This window comes from Hippocampus bargibanti, linkage group LG04, assembly GCF_051943395.1.
Source record: "Hippocampus bargibanti isolate YZ-2025 linkage group LG04, ASM5194339v1, whole genome shotgun sequence".
In the NCBI taxonomy this organism is placed as follows: domain Eukaryota; kingdom Metazoa; phylum Chordata; class Actinopteri; order Syngnathiformes; family Syngnathidae; genus Hippocampus; species Hippocampus bargibanti.
In genome coordinates, this window is record NC_142737.1 from 15,360,443 (window position 1) to 15,379,211 (window position 18,769).

Below are 18,769 nucleotides of genomic sequence, written 5' to 3' on the forward strand. Positions count from 1 at the left end.
ATACCGCGTGAAAGAATTGATAAATCTTAAAACACCCCCACCCTTATTTATCCGCAGTTTTGCGATAAAAATGTTTTGCAAAATTAAAAGAAAACTAATAAACGAAACGCGTTTCCGACCAAACGGTGAAACACCTCTACGATAAGCGTGTCAATTGCGGGGCTCTGTCATGTCGCATACGTCAACATAACACGAGGTCTTTGATTGGTGTGTATCTCGTGGTCAACGTGGATGTGCCGGTACGTAAGAAGGACTCTGACTTCCTGGCGAATTGTTACAAAACAAAACAAAGAGTAAAATAATGGTTCAGTTCCAAAATCATGCCTCGAGACCCTAAATAATTGAGGCAACGTTTATTTGCTAAGAGTCTACGAAAAGGAACACAACAATTGAGTCAATTGAAGAACACACATGAACATCCGATCTGCTTGTCCTCAAGAGGGTCGGTCCTGTCGTAAACAACACTAGTGCATGAATATAGCCATCTAAGTGTCCATTTATCTCGTTATGTTTTTCCTCACAGCACTCAATATACATTTTATCCCTCACTTGATTCAGCAAGTGAACATTTAAGATCATACACACACAAAGCAGAATGTATTTATTATTTTTTTTGTGATGCCCCAAATGTATTTTTCTTATTCTTTTGTGATGCACCAGTCATACTGTAAGGAGCATGTGCTAGAAGGTGGTGATACACAGATACAATTAAACATAAAATGTTATATCACCGCAGTTACACAAATAAACAAAAAACAAAAAAATACAATGAATGTATCTTGTAAGCCAAGCATATATTTACACAAACCACCTGGAAGTTTTTTTCTGTCAAGATTTGACAAAACCCAAAAGGACAATTGTCATCGCTCAAGGTGGGCTAGTTGGATCAAGTTCTCGTACTCTGAGACGAAGCTCAGCAGAGTCCAATATGGGTAGGGACTGGGGTTTCTGCAAGTACACAGGAATTTTCCTGCAGCACACAAAAGAATACAGATTTACAACATGTATAATTTTTAGAATATTGTACAAAAATACAGATATTTATTTCAGAATCAGAATCATCTTTATTGCCAAGTATGTAGAACACACAAGGAATTTGTTTCCGGTAGAACACACTGCACTAGTATCGTCGTCAAAAAAAACTGCTAAGTGGCACTATCCAGTTCCATTTCGTTGAATCATGTTGGGTACTTCCAAATGGCTAAGTATCGTAACTCTGTCTATAAATGTATTGAAGAATAAAAAAGGATGCTGGGTGTCTTACTCCACTGAATGTATGTTGATACTCCATGTCTTTTTCCACATTGCAGCAGCCTCTTTTTTCCTATTTAGCCTCCACAACACCTCTCCACACCACAGTCCTGCACCCACACACTCTAAACAGGGAGAGATGCAGAAAGAATAACTTCAAAAGGTTCTAGTAGTAGTTGGCGTATCCAAATCTCACAATAAAAAACAACATTGCTCCTTTTTCAGTCACTATGTCAGTTAAACATTTAACATTGTTTATTAAGGATGTCATTTGGTGTGCACAATTGAATTGCTTAAAATTGAAGAGTTTCTAATCGAGTATTTTAGACACTTGACATGATCACAATACTAAAAATACTTCACAATAACACAGTCAATTATCATTTGTTCCTTTAGCCTCAAGTGCAATAAGAAACCCTACAGAAAGTAGGGTTTCTTATTACAATTTATTGTTTCGATGTGTTCATGCAACAATCCATATACCGTATTTTCTGGTGTATAAGGCGCACCCAAAAGCCTTGATTTTCTTCAAAATATGACCCTTCGCCTTATACGCGCTGCACCTTATATGTGAAGTCATATTGAGCCACAACAGGTCTCGCAACTACTGTCAGCAGCCATCAACTCCATTTCCCCCTGTAGAAGAAGTAGTGCGTAACCCCAGCCTCTACTGTCGGACCTTATAATGTGGTGTGCCTTATATTTGCAAAACTTCAATATATTTTTATATTATATTTGTAAACCTTTTTTCAGTCATTGAAGGTGCGCCTTATGCTCCTTAAAAATGAAAAAAAGTAAAAACAATGCACCAGTCATTGGGGGTGTGCCTTATACTGCAGTGTGCCTTATGCACCGGAAAATACTGAATTAAAGTGGGGAAACCACAAACTAAATAACGGTAATAATACAAAACCAAAATGTAATACCAAATATCTCAGCGACCGGTATCGATCTGGTACCTTGTAATATCAACTGTATACAGGTATGATTCAGAAGCAGCGGTAAAACGACTAAGTATAAATAAAGCCAAATAAAAATGGTTACGTTATGGCTCCATTTAAGGCTTACACACCTTCAAAAGCCTGCAGGCTTAGCTGGAGATCTCTCAGTGCATGTCCAAGCTGGTCTGTGTGTGCAAAGCTAATGCCCCTCCCAGCTAAGGAGAGCCCCTTCATCCTCTGTAAGATCTGAAGATCTGTTCTCTTCTCATCAACCATGTCTGCACTGGGTACTTGAGGTATGCCCCCTATAAGTCAACATGTAATTAGTTTTTTCTCCACAATTTGTGTGAAGGTCCAGCTAGTAAAGTACTCGCCTTTCTCTTTAAAGCGCACCTTCACAAGCAAGTTCATACACCTATAAAGTACAGCAGAATCTGTAGTTGGTCAGATGTAGAGATTCACTAAATCCTGCTTTACCAACCTTGTGTAGTGAGTAACAGCTTGCTTCCAATCCTGCATTTGACAGTAGCAGTGACCTTGGACAAGGTACGCCGCACCCGTCCAAAACAGCATTGCCACCTGATTGTGTTCACCTTCAGCGCACACAGCTGGTGCCTCAATTCTCTCCTTTGGCTCTTCGAGCACCACACGCTCTGGCAGCAGCTCAGCCGTCGTGGAGATGACTTCGTCACATAATGTCAGACAATCAACGGGCCGCTTCGCTAAGAGTAAGGAGGTCCCGGCTTCCAGGTAAAGTTCAGGTAACCGGGGGAGTTGAGGGTCCTCAGACCATACCTCAAACAGAGAGAGAGCTTCAAGTTTTATTATAAACCATACAAGCCTTTGAATATACACCATGTGGAACATAGGATTGGGGCTCACAGCTTAATAAACTCATATCAGGACAGCAGACTACCATCTTCACACCAAGCAGAATGGTTTTATTCCCCGGACATTTTAAAGTCTCTTTTTTTCATCAATCTCCAGTAATGTGTTAAATTGTTGTTTAACCATACCGCGAATAATAAAAACAAAAACATATTAAATACACATTTACCTTTAGTAGATGAATTGCTTAACTCATTCACTGCCAGACAATGTGCAAAAATGTTATATTGAGTTGTAGAACTACATAAACATTCAACGCAGCGTAAGAAACCGTAGACTCTGAGCTTTCATCAGAAAAAAAAGTTAATTCCAAAGTTATATGGGTCTGGCGTATTATGAGGTGCAAGTGGGGGCGGCTGTACAAAAGGCAAATGCTGCCCCCTCGTGAAAAGGACAAAAAACATTTCCAGAGGTCTGACCAGCGCTTTATCAACACCCTCCACCCGCAGGAAAAACAAAAAACCCAAACAAATTTGGGAATGGCGCTCCACAACATATTTTAAATTCCCGAATAAATTTGTGAATGGCAGTGAATGAGTTAAATTACAAATAAAATACAAATGACATTGCCCATTTGTCTGATTGAATGATCACAAAATTCAACTTCATATTTCTCAAAGAAAAATGGAGACTGCGCTACCTGCAAAGGAAGACTCCCTATTTACAGTCTAAGTGTGCAAAGTGTTTCGCCTTACCGCATTTTCTTCGGAACGAATAGCAGCCAGCAGGTCCAGATAATGCTCCACAGCTTCAGAAACCCTAGAGGATTAAACATACATCTATTTATTACGGTATATCAACAAGAATAAGTATCATTGAAAAATGACCAGAATTAGATAAATTCATAATCAGAGTGATTCCGGAGTGAAAAGGTTCACGGCTGCATTATTACACAGAGCTCCTTTAACAGTGTTTAAGCAGCAGGCATTCAGATGAACCTTGAATGTAGCAAACACTTCTGAGCCAAACAGTGAAGGACACAGAGAGCAGTTGGGACAGGGAGCAGGCTGTGCAGAGCTTGACTGCGTAAAAATACGGACCAGGAGATAATCTGATCACAGGTTTTTTCGTGCTCAGTGATGGAGGGCGACATCAGAGTCTGTGGGAGAAGAATTGTTGTCATCCTTTAGAAGGATTTACCTCGAGAAGCATGAATATCTGATAGTTCACCCACCGAGTGCAACAAACCAAGCATTTGTATCTCCGCTTGTGTGTTGCCTTGGCGCCGGAAGATGAGTAAACTTTGATATAAAGCACATACACTCGGAAAATCTATCTCCACTGCTTTCCTGAAACACTGCAGTGCCATCTGAGGGCGGCCCTATGAAAAAAAAGGAAACATGCAAACAATTATGGCACATATGCATACTTGCAACATCATTCACAAGTGTACACTTTAAAGGGAGGCTACCGTGTGGGCTAAGCAGGAGCCAGAGAGCAGGTGTGTGTAGGCCACAAGAGTTCTGGGAGCTGGTAGAGAGGAGGCAGCCTGAAGACATGTTAGTGCCTCTGAGCTTCGACCGTCATTTATTTTCTCGGCACCTTCACACAGCATAGTAAGTAGCAGAGCAACATTAAAAAAACACGGTGAAGCAGAGCATGATGATATTATGGTTCACTGAAACTAATATTTAACCCTATTATTATGCTAAGGGGTCAATTTGACCCGTTTCCATTTTTGTGTTGACGAAAGCACTGCATATCCCTTCCTTTTCCTTTCTTCAAAACAGTTCTAAAATAATCCCAATGGGATAGAAAATATGTTGATATTATGGTTCACTGAAACTAATATTTTACCCTCATATTATGTTAAGGGGTCAATTTGACCCGTTTCCATTTTTTTGTGTTGACTGCATATCATTTCCTTTTCCTTTCTTCAAAAAAGTTCTAAAATATCCCAATGGAATAGAAAATATGTCGTCTCTCTTTTCAAGTATGTTTATAACATCTCCGAAACAGTTGTTGCTGATGTCACCTATTATTCGACTGTTTTGTGGGGCTTTTTACATGTGGGTAAAAATGACCCACGATATAATCAACATGTTTTTTTTTTCAACATAATATGAGGGTTAAACATAAACGCTTTTTTTATTTAACTCATTCACTGCCATTCCGTAATTTATTCGGGAATTGAAGATGTGACGTGGAGAGCCATTCCCGAATTAATCGGGTTTTGGTTTTTATCAGGGGGCGCAGATAAAACACTGGTCAGACTCTGGCAATGTTTTTCCCTCCCATGAGGGAAAAACTTCATTTGCCTGTTGTACAGCTGCCCCCACTTGAACCACATATACTACAGACCCATATAACTTAGGAATTAACTCTTTTTTCTTATGAAAGAAGAGAGTCAAAGTTTTCTTACACTGCATTGACCTTGAGAGTTTTGAAAGGTGCTTAAAAATTACATTTATTATTATTATTGAATTTTTATGTAGTCCTAAACTCAATGTTCAGTGGGTCTTGGAATTCGAGTGAAAATGACAAAAACCCTGGCACCGGAATGGACAATCTTTTGCACATGTCTGGCAGTGAATGAGTTAATAGAGGTGATATCAGATAAAGCAGAGAGATGTGTTTCATCAATGTGTGCTGTAGGTGGTAAGAACCACCAAATCTAAATCTGGGTTTCATATGTATGGACCATTGCTATGATACAACCCTATCTATATGAACTACTTTTTTTGAGACATGTTTTTATTGGGTGTCCAAATTATACAATATGTGCATCTGAATAAATTGGAATTAAAAAGTGAAAATAGATACTCACTACACACAGTTAATTATTTTATGATTACATTTTAATAATTTAGACTAGTGTTTGTAACAACTTATGAAAATCATAAAAGCAATTAAATTATTTTCACAATCAAAATTTGGTAGGAATTGACCTTCGGAGGATTTATTTCAAATATGTCAAACCTTGAGTGATGAGAGTACACATTTCCAATAACTGAAGAAGATTTTTTGGTTCCATCACCAAAAGTGGAGTGTTTGAAGATATTTGCCTGGCTTCACTTGTCAGGTCTTGAACTCTTGTAGAAAGAGAGGAAAACTCTACCTGCATGAGAGGAGGAGAAAAAAATATTCAAGACATTTTTTTTGATTGAACCAAAGCTCAGAACAGAGGAAGCTGTACCTGAAGTCCTTCAATGGCTTCAAGTGAACAGCTGGCCAACCAGATAGCCCACTGCACACACAGCAAGTTCTGTATACCAGAATCGACTGCTTTGTTCTTCGTTGATGTCAAAACTGTATGCCAAACATCTCGTGGTGAGGAGGCCTTTGATTCAACACCTGTCATCTGTAAAACTAAAGGAAAGAAAATCAGGTTGCCTTGAGAGTGAACAGATAGCAGGAAATTCACAAGACTGACCTCTGTCCACAGTTTGTGCCAGGAGAATCTCTGCCTCTGATACCTTTGACAAACCGATAGAAAGCAAGCAAACATTGTACACCACACACAACTCCAATTGAGCATAATCTTCAAGCGGAGGAAGACCTGGAGGAGCATAATGTGATAAAAGAAAAGTATTATTTCTTCACCTCTACAACAGCAAACTCACAACAAAAATCTAAACTAACCTTGTATTTTTTGTACAAGTTTCTGGAAGTCAGATGACAACAACAATAAGGTCTGCTCTCGACTTGAAACATCCCTGTTCTGGAAGTCAGATAAATAAAATTATTTGAATGAGACACCATGGTTCAGCTGTTCTGAGATTATAAGCATTATTGGCACTGCATTTTTTTTCAAATTATTTTCGTTAAGGGAAGTTACAAGTACAATACAGTACCTGTACATATTGATCCCCTCCCTACCCATCTTTAAAACTCGCCTTAAAACTCACTTATGCTCTTTGGCATTTGACTCAGCATGACCCAGACTAGATTTTAGTTTTACTCCCTGGTGGTTTCTACTATCTTTGTGACTGCTTTATTTACTGTATATGATAATTGTCCATGTTAAGCGCTTTTTACAGCTTCAGCTGTTGTTAAAGCACAATATATATCAAGTCAACACTTTCTTCCATTGATGAAGCCATAATTAATGTATGGAAGGGGAGAAAAAATACATTACCAGTAGAATTAAATGAAAAACATCCAATTATCCCGTGTGTACAGACTTTGCGGGTACAGTACTGTACATCGAAGCAAGGGCGCTTTAAGCAAGAAGACTTAACAGGAAATCAGTCACCTTTACCCTCCATTTGTTGACAAATTCGTTGTTTTCCTGTATCCATTTGTCTGATAACGGTGATTGTTGTCTTTTGGTGGACATTTTTCAGTCCAAATGGTTCAACTTTCCCTCGTTTGTTGTACAACCGGAAATGTATTGTCAGAGTCAGCTTCTTCTGCCCCCTTGTGGCTGGCAGTGACAATGACAACTGCAATTACAAAAGCTTCCGTGAGGGGACGCCAGAGACATCCATCCATTTGACAATCTCATTGGACACACCATTGACAAATGTAATTTGGTGGGTTGGTGATGAAATGCTGCATCCATGAGTGATGGATGGTCAATCAATGTAGATATGGTGAATTTGGTATTAGCTTCTATCACACAGCAGTAGAATTTTTTATATGGAATAAAAGTATGCTTTTTGCTCTTTATAACACAATGGAACCAACGGAGGCAAAACTGCATAGAGTTTTACATGATTGTGTCTTCCTCTAAATAAGACCAGAGATGGTTCAACCAATACTACTGCTGTAGTCATATTACTGCTGAGTCATCGTGTAACTGCCATTGAAGCCATTTTTTTTAACTGTCCATGTGAAGGTGACTCTTATTTTCCCCTTTATTTCCTGCCATCTCACTTCTCTGACCACACTCTTTCCCTGTCACCAATGTGTCACTCTCTACAAAGCCATCAGCTTCTGTCCCCCATTGTATGCAATCTCCTTTGAGTGTTTGGACAGCTCTCTGCCCTTCAATTCCTCCTTCCTATCATTGTATCCAATTACAGTGCTCAAAATAATACGACAGTGAAGCTCATGACACATGCATAATAACATAATTCTGCATACCTTTTTAGGTCATTTAAGCAGATTCCTGTGCTTTGTAGATGTTCTGTTATTGCAGACAGCAAAGCAATGAAACTCTTTTTTTTTTCCTCATGATAATGACACAAACAGTTCAAAGTGTGCTTCACATGAGCATTCAAGGACATGATGCAGACATGGCTGACATTGTTGTCCAGCACTGGGAGCAAAGAATGGCTGATGCAGAGAAATTAGCTTATATGTGCTGATCCACTTAACCTTCAACAATATCAAACAATGTTGTGTTATGGTTTGAAGAATTAAGTCACAAGCATAACCTCTTGTCATAGCAAATAAGCTGAGACACCTTATTTTCCTGTATCCCCATCCTGTATAATCACAATTTATTGCACATCATGATGGTCATACTACAGTATTTCATATCTGTAGCCAACCCATTTGGAACAAACCACGAACCAATAATTGGAAAATGATCAATACTCTGGGATGTAAGGATATGTAGCCCAGAAACAAAACAATGAACTGGCTTTATATGTACTTGTGAGCGTGGGGCCAAGACTCCCTGTGAGACTGGTGTGGATCTGCAAACTCACACTGCAGCATCAAATTACTTTCATTCCTTTCATCACTTTGCTGCTGTGAAATGTAAATGTCTCCACTGTGAGACTAATAAAGGCAAATCCAATCCAGTCCAAAAAATCCAATCCAAAGAGTTTATGCATCAGCAGAATGCACGGTGGTGCTATGTCTTCAAGACTTAATTCAACACGAAGAATAACAATTTTCTTATCATATTTACCAAAAACTTTAAATAACAGCATCGTTGATTATCCAAAATAATTTTACATTTTTGTATTGTTCAATACACCAGTATAAAGAAGGCATTTAATGTATTATCGTTAAAATCAGGATCATCTTTTTTTGGCCGTGTGTAGACAGTGTCTGAAACGTTATCTGCCCGGACGCCCGGGGCGTGCAACTCTTACTCGGGCGTACAACTTACAAAAGTGTCCAGCCTGGGTGGCCTACAACTTCTTCAAGAAAAAACAAAAACAAAAACAAAAACAAAAACGATTTTTTTTTTTTAATCAAACGTTTGCTTTATTCAATTAAGCAAACGTTTCAACGAAGATTTCTAATCGATTTGGTTTGTCAATTTGCATACTGAACACGACAGCCAATCAGAAGCCTGCTTCCTGCTTCCTGCTTCCGGACTTTCCCAAGCGTTATAGGAGATCCCAGCGTGACGTCATTTATTATGATCACGTGATCGGCCGCTAACCTCCTGGAGGCAGAAAGCCAAGTAAACACGACAATTGTCAGCCAGTGTGATAATTGTTTTGTAAGCTTATGCATTTCATTTTCGGTTTTGATGAATGAAAGTCTTCAAGTTTTAGTACAATGGTGATATCGTGTGTGGTTGTTGGCTGTACGAACCGTTTTGTGAAAGTATCCGGGTTACAATTTCACAGAATACGATCGCTGAAGGAAGAAAACAAACCGGTTCGTTTGGTAATTTGCATACTCGGCACGGCAGCCAATCAGAAGGCTGCTTAGTGCTTCCGGACTTTCCCGAGCGTTATAGGGTCGTGCGTTTGCATATCATTTTCCAAAGTAGACGCACAGAACCTCTGCCCCAGAAGAAAGATTCAAAAGAAGTTAACAAAATTTATGACGCTACAAAACGTAAACGTACATTATCCCGTGACTGTAAAGTGTCCTTGAGAGTTTTGAAAGGCGCTTACAAATTAAATATATGATTATTAATATTAAAAGCATCGTGGAAATAGGAGTTCATGTGGCTTGTAGCAGACGACACAACGCAAACATTGCATTGTGCAACATGACGAACAGTGTATATAGACAAACGACAACTGGAGCAAAATCATCAGCAAGGGATATTTACCATAAATTAAGCCAGGGAGCATTTGTGATAATGATGTACCATTAAAAAATCCTTAATGCTTTGCAACAATGTTTTGTTTTTTTGTGTGATTAGTGTTTCATTATTGTGTTTCAAGTTGTGAAAAATGGGGCAGGCAACTTTTCAGAGTTGTCCGCCCTAGTGTCCGGTAACTTTTTGTCATGAGTTTTAGACAATGGTGTAGAACACACAAGGAATTTGTCTCGGGTAGAACACGCTGCTGGTATAAAACCTTATTATTTTGAAAAATAGTCAAGTATTTAGTAGTAATTAGTAATAAGTAATTAGTGAAATTGAAAGACTGCATTCAATCACTTCCTGGTGCTGCATGGTCTGTTCCGAATTGTATGACAGGTGAGGAAAAAATAAGTACAATACACGAAAAATGAATGAATAATTATTTTCTGATTAAGGAATACGGGTATTTGCGCCCATCCCTCCGTTTTATTTTTCAATCAGTCAAAAAAAAAAATCCCAAAAACTTGACAAATGTGTTTATTTATTTGTGTTCAACATTTAGCTTGTAGTAGACGTGCATGTTCCACCATGATTGCCCTAATTAATCCACTGCTGAAATGATGCCTTGATCCTCTATTTCATCTAGAACTGCTTCATATCACAAAGAGGATACAGCAAGGCCTGAAGAATAAACGACTCTGTGTCTTTGTGTTGTCATATAATTTGTTATTTTTATTTTTTTTCCCGGGATGGCGGCGCGTGAACACACAGCGGCCCCCCTCCCTCTCCCGGCAAATTGGCATTTTCGTGTTTATTATGTTTGTTAAAGTTATTATAAGTGCCCTGCACGCTGGGTCCAAGAGGACAGTAATGTCATTTGTGCTGTATGTCAGGCATATTAGCATATCAGAATCAGAATCAGAATCATCTTTATTGCCAAGTATGTAGAACACACAAGGAATTTGTTTCCGGTAGAACACGCTGCACTAGTATCGTCGTCAAAAAAAAAAAAACTGCTAAGTGTCATGATCTGGTTGACGACCAACGGGGGGCGCTGTCGCCCCCGCCTACACCTCACAGGTGCTGGTCGTTTAATCATTGACATTTAAAAGAACACCCGGCACGACCATCCGGTGCCGATTCATTGTTTGTTTGCTGCTTGTTTGCAGCATGCATAGTGTACGTGTTTGTTTAACCTTGGCGGGCTTTTACTTTTGGTCTTCTTTTGCTACTTTGTATTTTTTCCATTCAGATCATTTTGATGTTTTACATTTTGTTCCTGCTGACTTTATTTTAATACAATTTGTCAAACAACCTCCTGCTCCCTCCTGCCTGCTTTTTGGGATCCGAACCCGCCATCAGCACCTTGCAAACCGTGACAGAATGAATCGGCCAACTATCGGATCCCGCAGGTACATCGGACCCGTCTCATTTCCACCCTGTTCCTGGCAATGCTACGTCCACGTTAGCGCAAGCCTCGTCGCGTTTGAATCGCGTCATTCGACGAGCCGCAACGTCCACGTAAACGTCCGGCCGAGACCTCCTTCCAGGTGGCCGTCCAGGGTGACCCTGGGTGACTGGCATTGCACGCCCACGTCCAGCCACGCTGTCGTCGTGCATGACGAATTGAGTCTCATCCACGACGAGCCGTGCAACGTCCGCGTCAATGTCAGTCCGAGACCCCACTCACCGCTGGATCCCGGAGCGGCTCTGGACTGGTCTCGTTCCCCCGGAGCCGGGCGGTTCACGCCCATGTCGGCGTCCGGCCGAGACCTGGTCCCATACGGCCGTACGGGGTGCCATTCGGCGCCTGGCAGTTCGACGTCCACGCAGAGCCATGCGCCGTCGCGTGAACGTGCGAGAGGGATCGCACTCACGCCCACGATGATCCGTGCCGCGTCTTCGTCCACCCCAGGCCGAGTCCCGTTCCCATCAGGCCGCCGCCCGTCGTATGCTGGAGAGGCAGCGGTGGCCCTCTCCACCGACCGTTCCCTGGCGAGTGGACCTTTTTGGGAGACTGTTGGGACTTCTGGAAGCAGCCCCTTGAAGGGGGGGTACTGTCATGATCTGGTTGACGACCAACGGGGGGCGCTGTCGACCCCGCCTACACCTCACAGGTGCTGGTCGTCCCGATCAGATTGGCGACCAGCGGGTAGCGACGTCAGCCCTGCCTGCAGCCTCGCAGGTGTTGGTCGTTTAATCATTGACATTTAAAAGAACACCCGGCACGACCATCCGGTGCCGATTCATTGTTTGTTTGCTGCTTGTTTGCAGCATGCATAGTGTACGTGTTTGTTTAACCTTGGCGGGCTTTTACTTTTGGTCTTCTTTTGCTACTTTGTATTTTTTCCATTCAGATCATTTTGATGTTTTACATTTTGTTCCTGCTGACTTTATTTTAATACAATTTGTCAAACAACCTCCTGCTCCCTCCTGCCTGCTTTTTGGGATCCGCACCCGCCATCACCACCTTGCAAAACGTGACACTAAGTGGCACTATACAGTTCCATTTGAGAATAAAGCTGACTTTGACTTGACTTATGGTATTTCCAATATTAAGAAAGTTAGATTGTCTCCTCATTTTATGTAATGCTGTAATACTGAGCTGATCTGGCAACCCAGCCACTACGCGACATCACGTGACTTGACAGCGATAAAAGCCAGTTTATGTCTACATGTTTTTAAACTTCTCGTACGACGATGAGCGCAGCGGCTTTTGTTGTCTGTGCTGCGGCAAATAAATATCCTACTTGTATGATCTAAACAAGAGAACCTTCTCGACTCTTTATTTTCCCAAATGCATCGCGAAAGCGCTGAAGATCTCAACATCCCACGTTGTGTGCCATCGAATCGCTGTCCCAGGTACAGTTTATTTGTGACCAACTTTTATGTTAGACATTTCCATTAAATATTTAAGAACCGATGTTTTGAAATATTTATTTTGATATTTTTATTTAACTGCTCTATTTAAATGATTTTAAATGAATGATACAACTTTAATTATTTTTTCCGGCATCCAAACACAGTGTTTGTTCAAACAGTGCAAAATGTTAACACTACTTTCAATAAAATCGAACATACTTTGATTAAATAAAAAATGTGACTTTTTTACTAACAATTGTGTTGGGTTAGAGATGGAACTGTTTTAAATTGTAATTGGTGTAAAAACTCTGGGAATAACCGAATTAGCGTAAATACAAGTGGAGAGTTGGTTTCAGAAGAAAAGGGTGTCTCTTTAAAGAGTTGGGGCGCTGACTAGTGGCTTTGCCTCCCTTCATATACAAAGCGGTCGCTTCCCCCATTTTTGCTGCAGTCCAGAACATGAGTTTCACCGTTGAGAACAACTACTTCGGACCAAGCGGGCTCCGTAGACCACGGTTAACCTCGGTGTCCTCCATCGGCTTCCACTCCCAGCGTCGCCGCCTCACCTACAGCAGCCAACCGTCCTCCGGGAACAATGTGGACAACTTTAACGGAGACAGGTTCCGCAGGAGCGAAAAGGAGATCCTGCAGGCGCTCAATGACCGCTTCGCCGGCTATATCGACAAGGTGCGCAGCCTGGAAATGCACAACCGCAACCTGGAGGAGGAAGCGGCAGCCCTGCGGCAGTACCAGAGCGGTCGCACCTCGGTGGTGGAGAACTACGAGCGGAAACTGAACGACCTTCGGGGGCTCATGCGGCAGCTGAGCAGGGAGAAAGGTCACACGGTCGTGGAGTACCAACGCATGAAGGATGACATCCAGCAGGTTCGTGCCCGTCTAGAAGAGGAGGCGCACAGCCGCGAGGAGCTGGACGAGGCCGCGCGGGCTATGAAGAAGTATGTGGACGAGTGCCAGCTGGCTCGAATGGAGCTGGACAGGAAGCTCTGCGCCCTGGACGACGAAGCCGCGTTCCTCAAGAAAAACCACGAGGAAGAAATGGCTGAGTTGCTCGCTCAGATTCACGGCGTGCAGGTGTTTCAGGCCATTTGAATACCAGTTTGCTGCACTGTACTTCCAGTGCCCCCTTTGTTCTCACTAGTAAGGCAATTTGGTTTTTAGCTCACTAACTAGGCTCCGGGTGTTCAACAACTGTTTTAGGAGTGACCTTTTGACGCGTGAGAACGACAAGGGCATACAGGATAAATGTCAATCAGTGCTTTACTGTATAACAAACAGCACTACAGGGCCTATTTTCCATAATGCTTTACACAGCTGTATGAAATTTCGACACACAGTTAAAATGATTCAAGTACACTAATACAATGACTGTTTTATGTACAATTTTAAAATTGCATAGATGACGGCTGAAGAAACCTTCTCATCGATGGACCACTCCTGTACGACTGAGAGCTTACACAGACGAATGACTGTTTTATGTTACTATTCTGATGGTTTTCTCTCTAATCCTTTCAACTACATCCCAGATACGAGCAGAACTAGGGTGCACCAGTAGAATGACTGGTCCTTATCAATCAAGTTTTTTGTAGACTAATTGAACACTAAAACAAACAGATTGAGAAAGCTTCATAATACTGATATTTTTCTCAACTGTTTTCAACATTTCTGTGGACTATAAGTTATGTTTTTTTCTCAGTAGTGGTTTCCACTAGACATAACATTTCTGTATAATATAGGATGACTAACTTATAGTGGTAGACTGACTTCTTTTCCTTTAGGCTTTTCCCTTCAGAGGTCGCCACAGCGAATCAGTGTCCTCCATCTTCAGAGGTTTGATTCACGTTTGTTTTGGCCAAGCTATTACCTCGGATGCCCTTCCTGACACAACCCTCTGTATTTATCCGGGCTCGGGACCGGCATGACTGACTAGAAATAGAAAAAAAATTGTCTTATGAGTATTGTTTGTTTGTTTTTTTTCCTCCTATTGTGAACACAAGTTCAGCAAAACCTTGCACCAGTTAACAACTTACATGCTGCTTGTATTAGTGAGATGATGGCATGCTTCACTCATTGTACCTTTATGATGCAAATGTTAACTAAATGATTTTTGGGCATGGTTCTTCTACTAGTTGACAGGATTTGCAAGCTGGTGGTGGACCCCAAAAATGCAGGCAGGGGAGAGGAGCAGGGTGTATTTGATATTTGACAAAACCTCAAACAACAAAGTCATCAGAACAAAAAGGTCCAAAGTAGCAAACAAACCCACGAGTAAAACATGACAGGGTGAAACAAACAATGACCCAACACTGAATGGCCGTGCCGGGAGTCCTTTTAACTGTCACTTATTAAAACGACCAACACGCGGGACCCTAGTGTGCCACCCGTTGGTCGCAAAGCGAAACGTGACATTAGTGCACTCAATTGCCTTACTAGTAAGTACAAAAAGTCCACTGGTACTTGGTACACTCATGATTCTGTTTAATCAGACTGCTTAAATATAAAAGCTCTAACAGATTTCTATATTTAGGTGACTTTTGACCTGCCTAACTCACCCAAAGTGGACGTGACTGGAGCCTTACGGGAGATCCGTGCACAGCTTGACCACCATGCGTCCAACAATGCCACACAAGCTGAGGACTGGTTCAGAGGTAAGGCTAGTCTACGTTGAGTAAAAATTCCCCCGAAATACTATATAAGTGATCACAGTGCAAAAGGGATAACAGTGGTCCTGAGGTTTTGAACTAAATTTCATCACAGGTCACAGCAGTATGTTTCATTAATATCATCAATATTTTGCTATTATAAAATCAGAAGACACCCTGAACTAGTTGCCAGTCAATCGCAAGGCACACAGAGATGAACAATGAATCACAGTAACGATCACTCAAGGGACGATTTCGAGAGTTCAATTAACATACCATGCATATTTTGGGAATGTGGGAGGAAACCAGCAGACACGGGAAGGCATGGTTGAAGTTGTGTGGAAAATAATACTCTGCTGCTGATCTCTCTGGTTGGCAGTATGACCTTGACTTTTGGATGTGATGTCATGCTGACTGCAGCAGTGATGAGACTCATTCACGCTTACAAGAGGGGAGCTGGGTGTGATGCTTGGTCAGACACATGCAGTACATTCATTAGGAAAGCTACCTCACATGAAAATGTAATATGTATAGTGTCGGATTGGATTTGCATCATGATACAACCAAATCTCGGTTGGTATAGTGCGCTCGGAGCGTCTGACAGAGACGGCCAGGTCCAACCAAGATGCCATCCGGGGGACCCAAGAGGAGATCGTGGAATATCGTCGCCAGCTGCAGAGTCGCACCATCGAGCTGGAGACTCTCAGAGGAACCAAGGAGTCTTTGGAGAGGCAACGTATGGAGAGTGAGGACAGACATCAGGACGACCTTGTCTCACTTCAGGCAGGACAATCACAAACTCAGACACCTCATCAGAAGGAAATTAAAGACAGTGATATGTTAAATCAGTTTATCTTACTATGTGTTCATTCTGCAGGACACCATCAATGATCTGGACTCCGAGCTGAAAAATACAAAATGGGAAATGGCGAGCCAGCTAAGGGACTATCAGGACCTTCTGAATGTGAAGATGGCCCTTGACATTGAAATAGCGGCTTATAGGTTGATGCCTTGTTAGAATCATGTATGTCGATTATTCTACTTCTCATGATAATTAAAGCTTCCATATTGTTGCCCAAAAATAGGAAGCTGCTGGAGGGTGAAGAGAGTCGTCATGTGCCAGGAAGTCCCTACTCCTATTCCAATAAAAGAATTTCAGCCCATCTAAAAGTCAAAGAAGATAAAGTGATTGTTCAAGAGCAGACAGATGAGACCCAGGTCACAGAAGTGACCGAGGAGGCGGAAGATGAGGAAGAAAGTGACGAGAGTAAAGAAGAGGAGAAATGTAAAAAGAACGAAGAGGAGATTCCCAAATCGCCAGAGAAAGTCCCAAATACTCCTCAGCCTAAATCTCCTTCCAAATCACCAGAAAAAGCCCCAAATACTCCTCAGCCAAAATCTCTCCCCAAATCACCACCAGCCAAATCTCCCATGGCCAAATCCCCTGCAAAGTCACCCAACTCCAAATCTCCTCCAAACAAATCCCCACGGTCTAAATCTCCCCCTCCCAAGACACCGGAACCTGCAGAGAAGGTCAAGCCCACACCTGCTTCCAAAGATGAAATGAAAAGCGACGAAAAGGACAAGACTGTCAAAGATGAAAATCGCGATCCATCCGTTCAAGATGAACAGGTCCAGCAACCAGTAAAGGAGAACGAAAACAAGGAGGAAGAATCAGTGAATAAAAAGGAGAGGAATGACAAACTAGATAAAAAAGACGGTCAAAAGGCTGAGGTGCTCAAGAAGGAAGATACTCAAAAGGCCGCTGAAATCAAAGTTTCAGCCTCCAAACCTAAAGAGGAGGCTCCACCCTTGGTTGAAGAAAAACCCTCTGCTCCTAAACTGGCAAAAACAGAGCCAGCTAAAAACCAAGACAAGAAACCTACTCCTAAAGTTGAATCTGAGAAACCAGAAGAGAAAAAGGAGACCACAGACGAAGAGAAGACGAAAAAAGTGGCAAATACTCCTGGCACAGAGTCCAAAGAAAGTACAGAGAAGGCCAATAAATAATTGAAGAGTGGACTAAATATAAACTTTATGGGTGACATCAGGAAGTATAACTAAGCAATCTTTCTTTTTATTGACCTACTTACTATATACGCACCTTTCATGCTATCACGTCTGTTGGCAACACTGTTTATCAAGATCCTTTGGTGAATTTGGCAGCTGCCTTTCAATATGAAGTGCATTTATACTCTACCTGCACTAACCCCGAAGGAGAGATGCCAAGTTGAACATAATGGTCCAAAATAATCTATTTAAATATACCGCATACTACTATCAATATATTATATTTGCCATGTTAGAAAGATTAGTCAGAGACTTGGCTGCTTGTGCACTTTAAATGTTTCTCTTCACAGGTGAGGCGTCTCTCTCTCCTCTGGCCTGACTGATATGTATGAACCTGCTAAATATGCAACACAAAACAAAAATAAAGAATAACAACAAAATTGTGTGACTCAAGTTGGCTGGGGAAGGTATCATGCAGTAATCCGAGATGTAGATTAGTGAAATGAAATGTCAAGTCTGAAAGATAAATGCAGCAGGACTTGCCTGCATTGCAGTGGAAGAAGGGGTGGAGACACCGCATCCGTCCCCCTGTCACGCAAGCCTCGCTCATGGATAAATGAGGCGCAGTGCAGTATATTTTCTATTTCTATTCTACCGTAATATTGACTCTTCCCACTTTCAAATCCCACCTCAAAACCCATCTGTTTAAAATTGCATTCAGTTTAGCTTAATCACCTATATATCATTTTATTTATGGTTTTACTGTTCTGGTGTTCATTGTTCTTTTAATTGTAAAGTGCCCTTTGAGGCTTTGAAAGGTGCTTGTAAATTAAAGGTATTATTATTTGGTCACATATTTCCATCACACCCGCCACTCTCCTTTTATTGTTTTCTAATAATCAGTCATTAACTAAGTTTTGGCACGGAAGTTAAAAATATATTTCTAGATAATAACAGTGTCTGAAACTCATGACAAAAAGTTACCGGACACCAGAGCAAACAACTCTGAAACTCTCATTTTTCACAACTTGAAACACAAGACTAATCGCAAAAAAAAATATTGTTGTATTAAGGATTGATAGAACAGAACAACGCTTTAAAATGTACCTACCACAAATGCTCCCTTGATTAATTTATGGTAAATATCCCTTGCTGATTTTGCTCCAGTTGTCGTTTGTCCATACACTGTTCGGCATGTTGCACAATGCAATGTTTGCATTGCGTCGTCTGCTACAAGTCACGTGAACTCCTTTTTCCACTATGCTTTTTTT

At 41.4% G+C, this 18,769-nt stretch overlaps 2 protein-coding genes across 3 annotated transcripts; one reads left to right on the forward strand and one right to left on the reverse strand.

Annotated features, from left to right (window-relative positions):
• Positions 1-305: 305 nt before the first annotated feature.
• fancg (FA complementation group G) lies at positions 306-7,413 on the reverse strand. 2 transcript variants are annotated; one of them, XM_088995500.1, is made up of 14 exons: positions 7,276-7,413; positions 6,663-6,741; positions 6,454-6,579; positions 6,217-6,389; positions 6,000-6,138; positions 4,492-4,622; positions 4,255-4,401; positions 4,019-4,179; positions 3,776-3,839; positions 2,674-2,987; positions 2,567-2,607; positions 2,324-2,497; positions 1,265-1,376; positions 306-970 (listed from the first exon to the last, which is right to left on the reverse strand). In XM_088995500.1, the coding sequence occupies exons 1-14, from the start codon at positions 7,357-7,359 to the stop codon at positions 868-870; spliced, it is 1,848 nt and encodes a 615-aa protein (XP_088851626.1). In that variant the 5' UTR covers positions 7,360-7,413; the 3' UTR covers positions 306-867. The 2 variants fall into 2 exon arrangements, with proteins under 2 accessions (XP_088851626.1, XP_088851628.1); XM_088995502.1 differs by having other exon boundaries at positions 7,282-7,403.
• Positions 7,414-12,547: 5,134 nt separating this feature from the next.
• Positions 12,548-17,944, forward strand: LOC148899203 (neurofilament medium polypeptide-like). Its single transcript, XM_088995503.1, has 6 exons — positions 12,548-12,828; positions 13,280-13,920; positions 15,374-15,494; positions 16,072-16,271; positions 16,366-16,490; positions 16,574-17,944. Exons 2-6 carry the CDS (start codon positions 13,288-13,290, stop codon positions 17,496-17,498), a joined length of 2,004 nt encoding a protein of 667 aa, XP_088851629.1. The 5' UTR covers positions 12,548-12,828; positions 13,280-13,287; the 3' UTR covers positions 17,499-17,944.
• Positions 17,945-18,769: the final 825 nt, after the last annotated feature.